Source organism: Tachypleus tridentatus, chromosome 7, assembly GCF_004210375.1.
Source record: "Tachypleus tridentatus isolate NWPU-2018 chromosome 7, ASM421037v1, whole genome shotgun sequence".
NCBI classification, from domain to species: domain Eukaryota; kingdom Metazoa; phylum Arthropoda; class Merostomata; order Xiphosura; family Limulidae; genus Tachypleus; species Tachypleus tridentatus.
Genome location: NC_134831.1, coordinates 40,189,584 through 40,204,769, shown reverse-complemented (window position 1 = coordinate 40,204,769; position 15,186 = coordinate 40,189,584). Strand labels below are relative to the sequence as shown.

Below are 15,186 nucleotides of genomic sequence, written 5' to 3'. Positions count from 1 at the left end.
ATCTTTAAGGCCGAGCCATAGACCAGTGACCCACAGCCTAGTTTTGATCGAATAAGAGCACGATATAGCTTTAGCATAGAACATCGATCTGCTCCCCAAGTGGTGAAAGAGAGGACACGGAAGATGTTCAGTGCTTTTGTACATTTAATCCGTAGCTGCTTGATGTGTGGAATAAAGGTCAGCTTATGATCAAAGATAAGCCCCCAAAACTTTGTCTTGGGGATCACAGGCAACACAACTTCACCAATACGAAGATCGGGATCAGGGCGAGTACCCCATTGGCAGCAAAAATTCATGTAATTGGTTTTAGATAGAGACAAGGTAAAGCCGTTTGCTGTGGTCCACTTTAGTAAACAATTGAGGGCAGTCTGCAGTTGCTGCTCAATATACCTCACGTTCAACGACTGACATGAGATGTGAAAATTGTCGACATAGAGCCTGTTTGCAACAGTGAGAGGGAGTTGTTCAGTGATGGCATTAATTTTTATACTGAAAAGTGTGATACTCAGAACACAGCCCTGAGAGACTCCAAGTTCCTGTAGAAAAGAACGGGAAAGTGTCAAACCCATACAAACTTGGAATCTCCTGTCCATTAAATTTTTTTAATAAAAATTGGCAAATGGCCACGTAACCCATATATATGGTCTCACAAAATGCCATACCTCCATGTTGTATCATAAGCCTTCTCAATGTAAAAGAATATTGATACAAGATGTTTGAGAAAGACTTCTCTGATTGACGTTTCAAGTCGTATCAGATGATCCATTGTGGAGCGCTGTTGTCAGAACCCACACTGGGTGGGAAACGTCGTGGACAGTTGTAAGTGGAAGGAACATACCCTTGCCTCGGGAACTCAACCCGTGAACAAGTGAGTCGCGTAATAAATTAAAGTGAACATCATTATTTTAGTAGGGGTCAAGCAAGTACCTTTGAACATTACTGAAAAAGAACACCTTGTCCCTTCTGGTTATTATAAAGTTTAACACGCACATACTTCACCGTTCTTTAAAAATTTAAATTTAAATTTTATTTGTTCCTCTCTTATCTTGATTCAGCTAATATTTTTCTCACTTAATTTCACCGTTCTTTAAAAATTTAAATTTTAATATTATGTGCTCCTCTCTTATCTTGATTCAGCTAATATTTTTCTCACTTATTAATTTACACATCAAACCTCCTACTAATGCATCAAGTCTATAGTTTCAACCTTGCGCTATTCTAATTCAAATTTCTTATCTTAAACTGTCTGTTTGTACATCTGAGTGATAATTTAACCAAAAACGTTAATTAACAACTGACAGATACATTGTAATAAATCAACTTTGAGGCTTTGTTCATTTGTACTTTCAAAACAATGACACGTGTTAGTAAAAGATCAATATTTGTTAATCAGAAGTTATAGGTTGACATACATCTGTGTGTGGTATTTTAAACCATTCACATCTATTAATCAGGAATTGTAGATTAACATACAACTGTGTGGCACTTCCTCCGCAGCTCAATTTACCACCTTATCAGAAAGAATTACCATTTACTTATAAAATAAATGAAACTAAACTTCCGTATATATGCCTCACAGATCAATAATTTATACTATTTTTATACAGTTAGGTCCTACCAGATTAGTTACGTATTTCAAACATTCTGTCAAATTATCTTCCTCAACCACTCAACCAAATTTGTTGTATCCCTCAACCACCTGGTCAGATTAATTACGTCCTTTAACAGCTTAGTCATCTTTTTTATGTCATTGGAAAGAAAAGCTACATTTGACTGCTTTATTTTACAAATCACAGTCAGTTATACAGAAAATAAACATAACGTATCCGCCAACATCCAAACTTTCAATGGGTACACGATACAAGCCATACAAAACGATTTTTGGTAGTTTTAGTCACCTTGGAGTATCTCTCTCACAAGTGTTAAAAATTTGCAGCACATTCAGTTGGGTTTATAGTTTCTATTTTCTATCTTTATCAAAATACAATTAGAAAAAATGAAATTTCTGCCCAGTAACTCAGTGGCTCTTATCAAAACAGAGATTTTTTCAATGATCTACCAAAGATAAGAATCACTGTCTTCCATCTTAAAGTATATACTAGCACACACATACAAAGTGTAAGCTGAGAGTGTTATAGTTTCTTTTTTCTTTTAATGTTGTCATATAAAAATACTGACACAACCCGATTAAAATATTTTGGGCCTAAAATTTTATTGAGTAACAGGTTGTTACCAGCACTACACAGTCTGGTAATGTAGAGCACTATTTACAGGTATAATCTTTTTTCATGGCGTTACTTCGACAAGGGGAGCATACACATGCATGCACACACACTCTCTCTCTCTCTATCACACACACATACAGGTCTACAGTTCCGAGCTCATCATGTGTACTAGATCTATACAGGTGTCTTCTACTTGTTACACTTCACTGACATAAATATCACTCACAGCCTTCTATACTATTACTTCAACACAAAGTATTGTTCAAACTGGATGTACATCTAGTTCAATCTGTCGGAAGCAGTTTCGTAATGTAACCCTAAGTTTACACACGTTACTACAGTAACAACCCTAGATTTGCACAAATTGAGTTAGCAACATAAAAAAACCTTCAGCTGAAACGTTCTCAATGTGTACATCCTCAAATTTATACATGTCGAGTTAAGTTTAGATCAACCTTTGGTTTGTACATCCTGAGTTAGCACTAAAATAACCCTCATATTTATACACGTTGAGTTACACTTAGATCAACCCTTGGTTTGTACATCCTGAGTTAGCACTAAAAGTAACCCTCAAATTTATACATGTTTAGTTAAATTTATATCAACCCTTAGTTTGTACATTCTGAGCTAGCACTAAAATGGCCCTCAAACTGACATACTCAACGTTAACATTATAACAATTCCCAATTTATACATTTGAAATTAGCAATAAAACCTTCAGTTCATACACCTTAAATTAATATTATAACAAGCATCATATTTATAAACACTGATTTATATAGTTGTTTGAATGTTCTTTCATAACAGATTGAACTATCTTTATTGTTTGACAATACCGTACCTTTAAAAGAACTCATAACACGCAAGATCAGTTTTATAAATTAGCATATCAAGGTTATTTCACTCCAATCATAACAATGCCCAAGCCGGAATCCTTTAATACAATGACTTCCACTTTTGTCGTAACAGAATTTTTTTGTATTGATTATAGTTTTTACTCACCAAAGAAGAAACTAATGTTTTAACTACACTGTTCATACGTTATCAGTGTAGTAACTAGCACTGGTAATTTACATCTCAGTAACTAAGACGAGTTGGATGAAAATTATCTTGCAAAAAAAACAAAAAAAAAACAACTAAGCCTTTGAACATAACTATTAACAAACACGTTAAAATGAACATATGGAAACACAAGTAAACAATATACAATTAAAATAACATTTTTTCACTACGTTTTTAAAAATTCAATGGGATTTTCTCACCAGCATGAAAGTGTCCAAACAGTAAGTTAGATGACTTCAGACACTTTCTTTTAACATAACAATGATATTTAAATGGAAAATGTGAAACCTTTTTTTCAGCAACAAAGAAAATTTCAAAATGTTTTTGACAAAGGTGGACTTTTCAAAAGTTAAAAGTAACAGAAGTTTAATGCAATGTATATTTCACATGAAAACGTTAATTTAAGAAAATGTAATAGTTTTCCATTTTGATAAATTTATGACCAAAGTTCAGCATGCAGAACAATTGCAATTAAAGGTATGTTCAGATTTCCTCAGTTCAAAAAATAATAATATGCAACTAATAAACAGGATTAGAAGGATATATGTTCAGAAGAACAGTGAATGAACCATGGTTTGTTTGTTTTTGCAGGAAGACCCTCACATACTTAAAATCACTGATTCCTTTACAATCACCTTTCATAAACTTTGAGTATTGTAAACCAAACAGCCAACAGTGGAACTGTGTTTAGAGAGAAGCAATGAAAATATTACACAATTCTGGTTTTTGATTCATGCAATAATTGTTAAAAACTTTGCTATGTTAGCTGAAAAGAATCTACTAAATAGCCCACTTATAGTTGGACCAGCTGATGGCTATCACGAGCCTAGGAACTACAACAAAATACTCATTACTGATATTTCAAATAAGAAAATGTACATGTATCAATCAACTATTCTGAACAATAGACTACCAATTCTCAGCATTTCAACATTCTACATTTTAATTAAAAAAATAAGTAATGAATCTAGCATTACGAAAGTAAAAAATCAGATTTTCTACTATGCATAGTCAACACAAACAAATGGTTCTATCACATCAGATTTGAGTAATTAAATATGTTCTTGAACCTCAGTTGGATGTGCAGTGCATACACTTGAAATAACTACATTTTAAACAAGTAATTTTTAACACCATGTAGAGAAATGAAATGAACACAGAAATATGTATCAACAGAGTATAACTCTTATCTGTGGAAACCCCTCTAAACAAACAGAAACAACCAAAATTTGGGTAGAGAAATGATTTGCATAAGGTTTAACGTATTTCATTCTGTTAAACCTGGATTACTCAAAAAGCCTTGAATAAAAAATGTACAGTATATGGGGGTAAACCCGTTTTGAACTTCCTTATGTCAGTCTTAGTAATGCCAGACATCCTTCACAGTACACTGTAATGTATCATGGTTAAACTAGTAAATAATTATAATGAATTTGGATACCTCTTAATATGGAAACAGGGCAAGTAAAAATTTTTAAAATCATGTATCACAGAATTATTAACAAAAAATAAAAAAAATGAAATTTAAATTTTTCCTATTCATAAAAATTTACCAATTTCTATATCTTAAATATCATATTTTTTCCCATTCATCTTTTAAATCTGCAAAATATACAACAAAGACCCCTAAACACAATAAAAGGGTTCATTGCACCCAAGACATTTTGCCAAGAAACTGCATGAATACACATTACAATGAATTCTATTTCTGTCACTTGGGGAGTTGAAAAAAAATAAAAAAATTAACATGCATTGAGATATTTTATCAGTAAAAAAGAAATTCAACTCAACTAAAAGCTTTCAGATAAACTATTTATCAAACATTAAACAAACAAATCCCATTAGGCTTACGTATTCCCTTGATTCTGTTTTAGAAAAAAATCTTCACAGTAATTTTTTATTAATAGACTTGTCTTTATGTAAAAACTTTAGTTAAAGTCAATACATATGTCAGTAATAACCATAATACAAAATGCAATTGTTTCAAAATGAGCAATGTTGCATTCAAGAAAAAACCAAAATGTACATCTCTCTACCAGATTATTAAGTGGTTTGGTAAACACAAACAGAAACACTTCAGACATAATTCATCAAAAAAAAAAAGTAGAGGTATGTTGCACATGATATACCAACACATACTTTATCGTACAATTTAGCTAAATTACAAAACAACAAACAAGAGGGAAGTTCATCGATTCCCCAAGTGACAAGCCTTGAACGTCAGTATTGTCTGCCTAATGTCGAATCTTCTGCAGCTTTACAAAAGATGCCACCTTTGCTTCTTGGTACTGGCAAACTTCAGACTTTAGGGTATTCGGGAGGCAACAATGTGGCACCAGCAGCCATCGTGGGATGCTGCTTTCTTACAAGTCTGGGTAGCAGAGTAAACGACACTCCACCAATACCTGCGTTCATGCTGATGTAGAACACTGGGACAATACACAGATCTCTCAGAGTTGGGTGTGGGTGAACGAACTGGCACTGTTACTGTGAGCCAGACTTAACATGCTTCCACTGATGCTTAGATCATCATCTGCTACTGGCTCTTGTGATGCCCGGGCAATCTCCATGGCATTGAAACCTAACTTGGCACTTTCTTCGTCAAAGGCTTCAATCTCACGTGCCTGTCGTTCGAGCAGTAGACGCTGACGTTCTGCCCTCTCTTCTTGGAACTGGTATTTTTCTTGTTCCATCTGAAATAAAAAAAACTGGTTTTTCATCAGAACTCTTACAAATATGAGGCACTTTAATTACCCTAAGTACATTTTCTAAAACACTAGTTGCAGCAATCTCAAGAAAATTTTTATATTTTCAAAGGACAAATTCAAAATATTGATGAAGTTATTGTATTTTAATGTACATATTCAACAAGAACAATGAGAATAGTCTAGTGAGCTTTAATAAACACAAGTTAGGATATAATAACATAAATCCTATTACAGTAAATCCACATCACAAGACTTGTACATTTTATCATACTCTCATAACAACACTTGATTTATACCAGAGGTCATAAAATGTACATACATACAAATAAACAAATTTGAAATTTAACACTAGCTTCCAGAAATACAGATATACTTTATAAAAAAATTTAAGTTTCAAATATGGCATTTCAGATGAGTACATTTACAAAAACTGTATAACAAAAATAAAGCTATGTTTATACTTTAGACTCCCTGGTTATGAAAAACTGACCCTTCTTGGCATTGCACCAAATTTTAAAATATGTTCCAGAAGGTGCTGATTGGTAGAAATAAACTATTTGACTTTACTATTCAGAACCTTTTTTTCAGATTTGAAATCCATGAAGTATAAAAAAGATACAGCTGCACATAGCAGTAATGGATTTAGAGGTTTCAAAGTTTCCATATTCTTCACAATCAATATCATATTCTAATCTAATTCTACTCTAACCTCTCAGGTCACTTGACCTTCCCACTACTCTACTTTCAGTATCATTTATTCACTTCCAGTTAATAATTTCCTTTATACAAGTATGAATCCAAAGGTAAGCAGCATCTACCAACACCATAGTCACCTGGCAAAGAATTTTACAGATTTATCCTTATGAGTGTATTTTTCATTAGAGGAAACTTTTTCAGATTGTTTTATTAGATTATGGTTATGTAGTCTGGTACCCCCAGTTTGTTTTTTCCTAAGTTTGGGTCGGTATATCACAATCAGGAGTCTTACCGAAAACATCCAAATGCATAAAAGGACAACAAATAACTGAATCTCAGAAGCTGGATTCTTATACCAACTAATTACTTTTTAAGATTTAACTTTTTACAAACAATATGATGTTTCAGGCAATTGTTGAAGTTACTTCTGTACAACACTTTGTCTCTTACAGTGAGACGCAATTGTATACGTTTTAAAGTAAAACCACATTCAACCAAATAATTTGGTTTATGATTCTAGCTCCCTCTGGAAGCATAATATAAATATAATGGTGCTTCTGGTGTCTTATTAATGATGGGTTTTAATTCTTTGATTCTTAGCACTTCCAGAATTTTCCTGGGCTTTTATTTATAATCAGTACTTTTGTATTTTTAAAATTTAATTAGTGCTGTTTTTCAATCATATGTTCATTTATGTTCAACTCTTTTTACTTTTCATGTTCTTTGCATCTGGATATTATTTTCCTACCAAAATACCCAAGAAAAGAATTATATTTATGGATCAATACTATTTGTATAGGTGATATTAGTGAAAATTGATTAAATTATAGTACAAAACACAAACTAAGATCATAATTACACCAGAAACTAACATTAAAAGTTTCCTACCAAGAGTACATAATAATGAAAAATATGGCAATGTCACAGTATATAAAATAGAATGTTTACTCTATGAAAAATCTTGATATAGGAGAAATAAGCAGGAAACTAACAAACAGGTGTAAGGAACCTGAGAAATGAGAAAAATCAAATATAAATAAACATACAATTGAAAAACTACATGATATAAATTTGAAAAATGGTTAAGTACTGAACACTGAGAAAAACCCCAAAAACAGAAAAAGTCTGGAAACATTAGAGAAATCAAAGAATTAAAACCTAATATTAATAAAAAATTGGAAGCTCCATTATAACTGTATTAAGTTAATTACATTTAAAACAGGATATCATAAACCAAGTTATTTGATTAGATGTATTTGCAATTTGAATGTACATGTTGTATATGATCTTATGTCACTATCAGAGACAAAACACTTTACAGAAATAAATTATCATTATACAAACAGCCAATACGTCTTCACATCACACAGACTAAGCAATTACCATGTTATACATATAATTCATAAGTGCATATGAGCTACAAGTTCTTTGTAAGTGGACTGTACTTCAAAATACAAAATTCTGATTGCTACTCAAATTCTGTAAAATAGATCAAAGCCTACTTTTTGTTCTAATAGAGCACGTCTCATTGATACTCTTTCTTCTAATTCCCATCTTTCCCGATTGAGCTGGGTCTCTGCTTGCATACGTATCTTACTTTGGAAAGCAATTAAAAGTTCCCGTTCTTGCACTAATTGCTCCTTCAATTGCCGAGCCTCCATCTCCTGAGACTCATCTAATCGGATCTGAAATTCAATGTCACTTATAAAATAACTGGCACACGTTATACTTAAACTCCTTATGACACTACAGATATTTGTGTAAGTTTCCACACGACACTACAGATATTTAGGTAATTTTCCACATGACACTACAGGTATTTGTGTTAGTTTCCACATGACACTATTTCTTCTCTTGTTTCATTCCAAGTAGTTACAGTATATTGAAAGACCTAGAGACTAACAAACCATATGGGTCAAGCCCAGTACACATACAGAAAAAAAAAACTGTGCAACTAAAATCATCACAAATTAAGGGAAGGTGTTTTTTGGGGCCACATTCAATATGTAATTTAAATACATTAACTTAATTTTATGTTTTTAAAATATAATTTATAACACAGTCCCCTCTAGTGTCATATACCTGTGCAGACAATTTAATAGGTGCTTTAAACATCTAACAATAATGAACAGAATCACACAGAGTTAGCTTAAACTCTTCTGTAATTAAAGTACGACTGGTAAGATAAAATAGGTCCAGTAATTTTCAACAGGCTCTCTCTCTCTGTCTCTAGCTGATAAATTTTGCTTTGAGTCAGCAAAATGATTAAAAACAAAATTGAGAAGTGAAATGTTTACAGTTCAGACATCAGATATGACAGAAATAGTAAAATATCAGTTCTGTAATATTTATCATTCTGGAGTCTTCTGGTGCATACATGGTAAATTACACATTTCCAATGCTAAAATCCAGGGATTTGACATAGGTCAGTTCCCATGGTGAGCATAGTGTAGAGTCTGTTGTGTAGTTTCATATTAACAAAGCAACATGTCATAATTCTGGTTTTTTTTTGGAAATGGTTACTGTCAACCAGTGTATTGACAGTTTTTGTTATCAGCAGTGTTGTTTGTCATATATTATTTTATATCACTTTACATCTGTATCTTCTAGTAACGAAGTATTTATTCAAATAATTAAAATATCTATCAAACATTCCTAGATTGGTTATAAAGTAGATGATGTATGATTTTTGTGAAAGAACAGATTATCTTAAAAAGACTGTTATTGCCTTGGTTAAATTTGTCAGAAGTTTAATCTTTGATAAATTAATTTCAAAAACCTTTTATCTATCATCACTGAAACATTCATTACATGGTAGCCTGTGTATGTATGTAGTGTGCAATGCATAGATACTAACAGTTAAAATAAATCTTGAAAAATAGAAAAATCATCCTTCCACTTACAGATTGCTTCTGCAGCATCTCGGCTATGCTCTGTTCGTACTGTTCCCCCAGTATAGCTAGTTTTCTTCTCTGCTCATCCTTCAACTTTTTAATAACAGCCTTTTGTTCTTCTTTTGGAGTAGTGGCCAATATCTGATTTTTCCATGCCTTGTACTGACGAGTCTGTATCTTACATGTCTCTCGAAACTGTTTCCTTATCTGAAGTTCTTTGTGCTGGAGAGATAAATGAATTGTTGCAGTTTCCAGAATTAATTTTTGTTTTACTTATCCACTGGTTTCATGTTATCAATATATGTATAAATATTACACTTGCTTCCCTAAATAAAATATAGAAAGATTGTAAGAGAGCATCATTACTGAAAAGTGTTTTAATATTTAAATAATAGAACAGATGTGAATGTTAGGATCACTTCACAAAGGATAACTATTAATTACACTGTAAAACCTTCACTAAAGAAATGTCTAAAAACTCTCTATCTTTATTAAGTTAAAAAAACAAATACACATTGTAACTTTCAATATTTCCTGAACATTTCTCCTCTGTGCTCCTCTTAATAATTATGCCTCATTGTATCTAAACCCCCTCTTTTTAATGGTGAGATATAATACACATAAGTGCATCAAAAAACTGTGTGTTCTAGTAATCACTTACTATTTTAATGAATAAATTTAATTAATCATTATTGCACTACTGGCTCTCCTAATCATTTGTACTTCTGCAAGATATCATTTGCACACTACTACCCCTAGGCATACCCAACACTTTGAAATATATTGTATTAGTGTACTGTTGCAACTTGAATCATGTAAATATCTCAACCATAATGTTATTGTACTGTTGTAACTTCAAACATGTAAACATATTTCAATCATAATGTTATTGTACTGTTGTAACTTCAAACATGTAAACATATTTCAACCATAATGTTATTGTACTGTTGTAACTTCAAACATGTAAACATATTTCAACCATAATGTTAGTGTAGCATTGTAACTGGAATCATATAAGCACATTTCAATTGTAAACAGGTATAACCTGATAAAGTTAAATCAAGTGATTGAGCTGCAATGAATAAAGAACTGGATGAACCATTTGAGCTTGTCAGACATTCCAATTTCACTACCACATTCACACCTATAAAATCTCACCAGTGAGAAGACTGATAGCAAAGTATGTAAAGCTGACACTGAAAGAAAGTGATGTTTAATGTTATAACTAGTTTGGATATTTTTTCATTAATAACATAGTTTATATGCTATAGCTGAAAACAGTGGCAGCAAACACTCCATGTCCACATTCATAGCACTACCTTTTAACCTCAGTATTGTTACTTCCTCATTTAAAATGGATAACATATAAAAATACAGAAGTAAGATATAAAAAATTCTTACAATCATTTTCACATGATGAATACTATGAACAAGGAAAAAAGTATGCATTACTTGTGTGAAGCTGTAACAAGGCTAAGCACTTTTATGAGATTTAATATATTCCAATAACTTTAATGTATGTAAAACTTTCACAATATGTTAATTTATGTTGACATACCTTTAAACTTTTAGGTTGTTGTTTGACTTCCATGGCATGTTTTTTCCGCAGCTCCCGCTCTCTGCGACTGTTATATTCCTGCTGGTTTGCCAGTTCTGTCTGGTGCTGTTTGCGGACCTGCTCGTCTTTAAGCTGGTGAACAGAGCGTTGCTGTCTGTAAGCTAACTCCTGGGTCCCATCGTGATGGTGAAGAAGCAGCGTGTGAGCCTGCTCAAGTTGACTCTGCCGTTTATTTAACTCCTGAAATACAACACAGTTCCTAATGTTAACTCTGATATGAATCTCTTTGCTGCATAATGACCTAAACTTTAATTCATTTATACATAGCTGGAGTAGATATTCTCTGCTATGCTAAAAAGACATATTACTATCAAGTAAAACAGTTATTTTAATATTCACAGTTTTACAACATAGCTAGTCAAGTATAAAGCTTAAGAAACTTTAGTGGTAAAATATGAAAAACTATTACCATAAATCTACTGTACTTGAAACAACTAACCTCAAACTTTACACTATAGATTGTGGTGGTACTTGAAACAACTAACCTCAAACGTTACACTATAGATTGTGGTGGTACTTGAAACAACTAACCTCAAACGTTACACTATAGATTGTGGTGGTACTTGAAACAACTAACCTCAAACTTTACACTATAGATTGTGGTGGTACTTGAAACAACTAACCTCAAACTTTACACTATAGATTGTGGTGGTACTTGAAACAACTAACCTCAAACTTTACACTATAAATTGTGGTGGTACTTGAAACAACTAACCTCAAACTTTACACTATAGATTGTGGTGGTACTTGAAACAACTAACCTCCTATCTGACATCAAAATTTGTGGCAGGGCGACATTTTTGTCACCCCTTCGTTTTATTCACACGCTTAAAATGTTTAACTGAATTGCATGAAAATTGGTTATTCTTGCTTGAAGAAGAAATCCTATAGTTCAGTTTGGTACTTGTATGATATTTTAGGCTACCAATTTACCAAACTCTTGTTTTCAAACACTGTTTTTAAAGAATATTAAAAACACTCATTTTCCTCTGTGTACCTAAAATCATGTAATTGTATCTGATATTTTTCAGTAAAACTACACTTGTTTTATTTTGTTCTTTTAAAACATTATTACTTAGAATGTTCCATTTTATCTACTGAATTAGGCTTGTTTTACCTTCATTATTTATTCCTGTTATTTATTTATTTTTACCTAGCTGCAGCAGTTATGTAACCACAAAAATAGTATAAAACACTGATGGACTGTAAAAAATGTTGACCAGTATTAGCATAATTTGCACTCATACCCCCTAGACCTAGACTGATACAGTACACACTTTTACAATCATATTTCTGTCAAGCCCAGTTTCTCTATAATAATTATAAATAAACAAGCCAACCTTGTACTTTTATGTTTTGTTTGAGTAATGATAAATTTACCAACAAGTAAATTAAAAAGTTTTCCTGTTATATAAATAGTTTGTCATCACAGAACCCAACCCTTACTGTAATAGCTAACCCTAAGTATCCTTACTTTGTCACCTCATACAACAACATTCCTGCAGTTTGAAACATAACAGTATATTATAAAAGATTATTATGAATGAAACCACTGCAAAAATAAACTACCAAAAAAAAAAAACCAAGCTTGTGACTAAATTTTGTAAAATTTGCACCAGAATAATTTATTAGCCACTACAAGAACTTCCACTAGTCACATTTTCAAAAATCATACATTACTGTTTACCAAAAGTTAATTTATGATGACACAAATAGACAAGAACATTTCTGAGTCAATCACATTTATCCATGGATTCTATCTTGTTTGTATTTAACATAATAAAATGTCTGTATAAAACTTTCTTACAATCACATGAGAAACAAAACTGTAGTCAAATTTATTGGTGAGGGATGCCAGCTGGTTGAATATAAACCTCTAATTTGAAACCACACAGAAATAAAAGTTTACACTTTGTTTTTATTTTCTTTGCAAATACTACGAATGTCATGACCTATTACAGTTATATTCAAAATTAAATTAAACAATTTCATTATCAATGTATGTCAATTAATTTGGGATGAAAATAGTTTATAATTTCAATACAACTTTTAATTTTTAAACAAACAAACAAATAGCAATAAACCCCAAGATACGACAAACTACAAAACCTTATACTGCTGCATACCATATGTTCCCAACATAAGTGAAAAAATAACCAATATTTGGAAAAACACTTATAACAAAACACAACATTCCAGTAAATGCCAAAATTATTCAAAAACCAGATACAAAACTGAAGTCCATACTATGTAAAAACTACACTGACAAACACAACACCAACATAATTTATAAAATACAATGCAACAACTGCCACAACTTCTATGTTGGACAAACAAGCAGAAAAATGGATACTAGATTCAAAGAAACAAAAAACACCTTCATATGTTTTTGAACACTGCAAATCAAATAAACACAGCATAACCATAGAAAACACCCAGGTACTAAACAGGGAAACAAATATAAACAAAGCAAAATCAAAGAAGCTCTACTTATATAGCAACTAAAACCAATATAAAGGAACACCTTTATACCTATACTAATTAATAACCTAACATCCACCTGCAACGTCCCCTGCAATTCTGTACCCATTTATACTCTCCGCCCCTAAGACATATCCATCAACAGTCTGAAAAAGACCTAAGAAGGTCAAAACGTTGTTCTCTCCTTATCAATAAAAGCGTTAATACCCATACCAGTCATTCTGAGATACAGAAATACCAATCAATAACTTTCATGACATTATGTATACAACTAAGTCAAAGTGCAGATGTCACTATCTTTCACATTTACATTCAAAATTTAACAGCTTTATTACCGAATCTCGTTACAAGAATAATTGAACTAACCAACCTCATAACCATTTTGTACACGTTGTAGTTTCCATTCTAAAACTTTTACTGGTACACTAGTAACACTATGTATCTTCACTTAACTTGGAAAACTTTTATTAAGCTTTGTAACTAAGGTGCATTTAGATTAAAAGAAATATGAAACTCTGAGCTGACTAAAATCACAACCTACCTCCTTGAAATCTTGGATTGAAAAAACATGGTAGCATTTTCAAGATTAAAATGGCTGAGTAAACCACCCTGGGAACATTCTAAGCTGTTGATTAGTTATTCACGTCATATATTGAAGTATGTGTATATAATAAGTAACCATTTTCAAAAAAGGGAAGAGGTGAATGGGGCCACTGTATTTGATTCACTACATATGCCATATATCAGCAAAATAAAAAGATACGAGGTATTTATTTTATATTACAGCTTCTTAATATTAGTAAATTGAGTTCCTAATTTGTATGAAACTACAGACTTAGCATTTTGACATCACAAACACCTGATTTTAAACAGTGCTTCATTCAACATACCATGTGACTCACTAAAATCTACATTTAGGTGTGTTCTTTATATATTAAGAAATATACTGTTATATAACATTCAAGTTTGAAATATAATCTACAATTTGATTCCAAACTTATTGACATAAATTCACAAAATAGTTCATTAAAATGTTTCATACAAGTCAACAAACATGATGACATAGCCTTTTACTCATGACCTGTTGTGAAAGGATTAATACTGCCTTATAGAAGTGAGATCTTAAAACTTACATACTATTAAAATGTATTATCAGTTACATTTTTACACTATACTTATTAAATATACTTATGCTATACAACATGAAAAGAAAGTAGTTTACTGCAATTTTGAATGCAACTCGTTATAACCTCATGAAGATCAGAAAAGATGTTCATGGAGAGAGGGTAATGTATGTCAATAAACTTGTCATCAAAATGAAGTTTATAATTCACTTTTAATGTAAGCTTTCACTTCTTAATTTCAAAATGAAATTTTTAAATACATTCTCTATCTAGAATATTTGACACTTATTTTTTCTAAACTGCACAATATTTATTTTCTTTCTATTTCTACATGATTTGTATGGATTATTTCTAATGAATAGAAAGGGAGGATTCTAA

General features: G+C 31.8%; 1 protein-coding gene across 3 annotated transcripts in view; it reads right to left on the bottom strand.

The window, feature by feature from the left end:
- Positions 1-2,195: 2,195 nt before the first annotated feature.
- The window catches only part of LOC143255496 (serine/threonine-protein kinase Tao-like), a 53,098-nt gene continuing 40,107 nt past the window's right edge, over positions 2,196-15,186 (bottom strand). For 2 of the 3 annotated variants that reach the window (XM_076511241.1, XM_076511240.1), the window contains 4 exons: positions 11,144-11,383; positions 9,595-9,807; positions 8,194-8,376; positions 2,196-5,995 (listed from right to left, as the gene is read on the bottom strand). In XM_076511241.1, coding sequence (XP_076367356.1) covers positions 5,738-5,995; positions 8,194-8,376; positions 9,595-9,807; positions 11,144-11,383 — 894 coding nt within the window. In that variant the 3' untranslated portion in view covers positions 2,196-5,737. The remainder of the gene's footprint in view (positions 5,996-8,193; positions 8,377-9,594; positions 9,808-11,143; positions 11,384-15,186) is intronic. The other variant, XM_076511242.1, reaches the window with a different exon arrangement.